At 50.5% G+C, this 4155-nt stretch overlaps 1 protein-coding gene across 1 annotated transcript; it reads left to right on the forward strand.

Moving 5' to 3' along the window:
- The first annotated feature begins 204 nt into the window (after window positions 1-204).
- LOC126988859 (uncharacterized) lies at window positions 205-2999 on the forward strand. Its single transcript, XM_050847266.1, has 2 exons — window positions 205-1045; window positions 1474-2999. The coding sequence occupies exon 2, from the start codon at window positions 1524-1526 to the stop codon at window positions 2679-2681; it is 1158 nt and encodes a 385-aa protein (XP_050703223.1). The 5' UTR covers window positions 205-1045; window positions 1474-1523; the 3' UTR covers window positions 2682-2999.
- Window positions 3000-4155: the final 1156 nt, after the last annotated feature.

The raw sequence follows: 4155 nt of genomic DNA on the forward strand, positions 1-4155 counted from the left end.
TGTATATTATAAAAAATGTGAATGTGTGAATGTATGTCGTATCGCCATGGCCCAGTGGCGCCAGGACGTTACACACAGACGCTACGTTGTGCTTAGGAGGTGCTCCTTGCCGTGGGAACGGTGCTGATTCAGCAAACATGCTATCCGCTGGCCGCTCCTGTACCAAGAGAAGCCGGCAGATCAGAGCGGGCGGCGGACGAGGGCACAGGACTTCTCGGAGTGTGCGTACGACTTACGACTCGTCCACAAAATACTGTAACTATTCTGTGAATATATTTAAAAAGCCAATACAACCATTTAATCAACCAGAGAGAGAGAGAGTAAATTAAGTGAACTCAAAGTGAACTTAACGGCTCCGCTCGGCCAACACATAACCCACATCACTTAACTAAAAGGCTATTGTGTTGTCTCACGACTTCTATCAACTGGAGAAAGCAGGCAACGGTACACCGGACCTCACGTGAGATAACAGTTCGCGCCTTAATCAAAAACACAAAAAAACAGCTAACAAAAAGGCTAACAAAAGTGGTGAACAGCGGCTTCCGGACCTTCTCCGAAGTGTTCTGTGTGTTATCTCTCTCTCTTTTACCACTTAACACTTAACGGTGGCAAGTGTCGTCAAGGGGCAGACAGGAAAGTGTGCAGGAAAGCTGACACAAGCAACGCCATTCCCCCTTGGCCCGTCCGAGTCGAGTCAGCACACTCCACCACACCGCCCCGCGCGCCCCGCCCCGCGCGCCCCGCCCCGACGCGCCCCGCGCGCCCACATCGCCCACTGTCGGGATCCCGCTTCCCAATTCTGGGACGCCCACTTGTCTGCCTACGACACAGTCATTCGTGGGTGGGCGCTCACCTTCGCCTTGGTGGAGATCTTGGTGGAGCGTGGTCGCTCCTCCGCCCCTTCCTCACCGCTGCCAGCCGCTGCCGGGCACTGCGGCGGTCTCTCTGGCCGCTCCAAGGACGCGGGGACAGCCAGCCAAGGACGAGGGCGAGCCAGCCGAGGACGAAGGAGTGCCACGGGCACAATCTTCACACTTTTTTTATGGTATTCACATGCATGTAGCTGACACACCACTAATTATATTAATACACCACTTGTTGATGACATTTCAGGTGATTTTTTTTTTTACGTGCTTTGTGTGTCTCCGTGTGGAGCCGTATCTAGTTTCTCTTAGGCTGTTGAATTTTATTCAGGTGTAGAGGGATGTTTAATATTTTTCCTGATTTGTGAACATTGTTTGTATTTTATATATAATCCTTCATTTTTTTTTCTCCTTTCTTTTGTGTGTTTTCTTGCACAGTGGGGAAGTTTTTATCATGCTAAGTATTCACTCATTGTTCTTTTCCCTCTTTTTAATGCGTTTTGGAAGCATCTGAGGCGAGTGAGCACACACTTAGCGGTGATACTTTTTCTTTTCCCATATTTTTCCTCATGAAGCCATATTTTCCTAATGCCTTTTTTTTAAATGGCAGGTCAGTCTGATAAAGAGATAGACATTTTGGCCAAGGAGTTCCAGAAGTTGATGCAGGATTCGGAAGCGCCCGCCGAGGATGTCAATTCCCGTGTCCTAAGGAGCGGGTCAACTCATGACAGAGTTCCTCCTCCTCCTCCTCCTTCTTCTCTCCCGCATGATAACAAAGGTAATATCTTGACTAACCAAGAATTAACAATGGCTACTAACACTATTAAACTTCTGCCGACTACGGCATCAGTCAGAGCTTTCGCAGGCAATGAACCGGATTACAGTGCGAGAGACTTCATCCTGCAATGCGAGGATGTTATGAACAACTCATTTGTGTCAGAACCGGGTGATAAAATCTCCTTCATTAGGTCTAGATTAAAGCCGGGGTCAGAAGCATCAGCTATTATGTACACCAGCGCGTTCATGGAACCGCAACAAACCAAGGATTGTGCCCAGTTTCGGTCACATTTTCTGGAGTCTTTTGGGGAAGATGTTAGGCACAGCCTCGTCAAAGGTGTTAATGTAGCTGTGACCAAATTGATTTCAGCTGTGGAGAGTAAAGAGCTTTTAGCCGGACAAGTAGACGCCTATCGGTTGTCTACTGATATGGGCGTCTATCTGAAAGCTGGTGGCTGGACTGAGGGAGAGAATATGTCTCTATCCAATGTTCTCAATTTTTTTGAATTTTTTGTATACATGGCTGTCATCAAGGGCCAGTTTCGAAAAGGTTCTTTATCCCTAGCCTACGGCCCCACTGACAAGTTGCACGACTTCATGCTTAAAATAAAAACTAAGATGGAGGAGAAAGACGGAGCGCCAGTCCCCGCTGTAGCCTCTGTCGACCAGAAGGCCGCTAATGTTAGCGCGTCCTCATCAGTGGTGGCGGCCACCACCGAAAAGCCTAAGCGCCACTGTTCGTACTGTCAGCGCGATGGTCATACGGTTGACTATTGTCTAAAACGTCAGCGGGATCGCAAGGCTACTAGGGAGAAGGGAGGCTCGCCGATGTCAGGCAAATCTGCTTCTCAGAAGACCCCGGCCGCTTCAAAAAGTCGAGCCGCGGGCTACCACACTGGCAAGTTCTGTTTTGTTCACGGTGCTGGTAGACACACCACAGATGAGTGTTTCTCTGTGCTCCAGTTAAAGAAAGAGCGAGCAGGAAAGTTCGTGAAGGGGTCGGGGGAAGCCGAGCGCCCCCCCAAAACCGACCCAGGGTAGCAACCCGGGGGGGGGAGGATACCGAGACTGCAGTGCAGGCTGACAAAAGTAGCTTGTATGAATCTGTTGTGGCCGCGTGCAGTCAACCTGAAATAATGGCGCTTAAAGTCAAGCTGGGTCCGGTACAAGCGTCATTTGCGGTCGACACCGGCGCGGCGGTTAATGTGTTGTCTGAAAGGACATACTTAGCTTTGAAACGCGCGTCGCGGGGAGGCCGCTACCAGCTACGACCCTCGGACCTGAGCCTTTGCGGTGTCACCGCCGACAGGCTTAACATCCTTGGGTTGGTGAGTTTGCCAGTGAGTTTGGGACGAAACACCCCTGTCATGCGTTTGGATTTTACGTGACGTCAAACTTTTCCCTGCCGTCTGACGGTCTTCTTGGGTTGTCGTCACTGAGGTCTAACCGCATGGTAATACATCCAGATAGTAATACAGTGAGGTTTCAAGGGAGATGTTTCAAGGCCATGGATCAACCTGTGCGCCTCGCTTCTCCCTGGGAAAGAGAAATACCCAGTAAGGGTCGGGAAAGTGTTTCTCCTGAGTCGGTCGTGCATACCGTGCCGACTCTTTCCACGGTGCCGGTGCATGGCGCGGGCACCACTTCACTTCATGGTCAACCACCAACACCAGCTGACGTTTGTGGGGATGGAAAATGTCAATGCGATAGTCGTGGGGAATCACGAAATCCCTCAGCGAACCGCAATGCACGTCCCTGTGTCAGTCCCTAACGCCACCGTAGGTTGTGACATCTGCCTAGAAGGGCCTAGTCGTGTCAACACGCTAGCGATAGAGTCCACCCTTAACACGGTGCGCGAGGGAGGTAGGACCGTAGTTTTAGTGGTTAATGCCACTGGCGGTCCAGTTAAACTCAGAAATGGAGTCATTTTGGGTCGCGCTTTAGCGTTCGACGGACAGGTGTCCCCAGACCCTTTAGAGTTACAGCGGCCTTGTGTCGGTGCAGTGGGTCAACCCGCCGCCGGCGACACATCTTGTCAGGCCTCATCTGTCGATTCTTTAGTCAAAGTGGTCGATTATCCCGAGCTTAAGGGCCCGCTTCTGAAACTTTTACATCAGTATCGTGATGTCATTGCCCTGCCCGGTGAACCTTTAGGTGCGACTGCTGCGACAGAACACAACATTAGGGTTAAACCCGACACCAAACCGGTGTACATTCCTGCGTACAGACTCCCACACAGTCAAAGGCAGGTTGTAGATGAACAGGTTAAAGATATGTTGGACCAGGGTGTTATTCAGCATTCCCGGTCTCCGTGGAACTCGCCCTTGTTTCTAGTCCCTAAAAAGGACGGGAGTTTCAGGCCTGTCATCGATTTTAGGAAAGTAAATGAGGTGACTGAGGATGATCGGTACCCTCTGCCTGTTTTAGGTGACTTGTTAATGTCCCTGGGGCAAGGGAATAATATTTTCAGTAGTCTTGACCTTTTAAGTGGGTACTGGCAGGTGCCGATGGCAGC

The sequence above is a fragment of the Eriocheir sinensis genome, unplaced genomic scaffold (genome assembly GCF_024679095.1).
Source record: "Eriocheir sinensis breed Jianghai 21 unplaced genomic scaffold, ASM2467909v1 Scaffold1, whole genome shotgun sequence".
NCBI lineage: Eukaryota > Metazoa > Arthropoda > Malacostraca > Decapoda > Varunidae > Eriocheir > Eriocheir sinensis.

Bases quoted from the DNA above. Each gene is read 5' to 3' on its own strand.
- LOC126988859 (XM_050847266.1), top strand. From the start codon at position 1,524: ATGCAGGATTCGGAAGCGCCCGCCGAGGATGTCAATTCCCGTGTCCTA.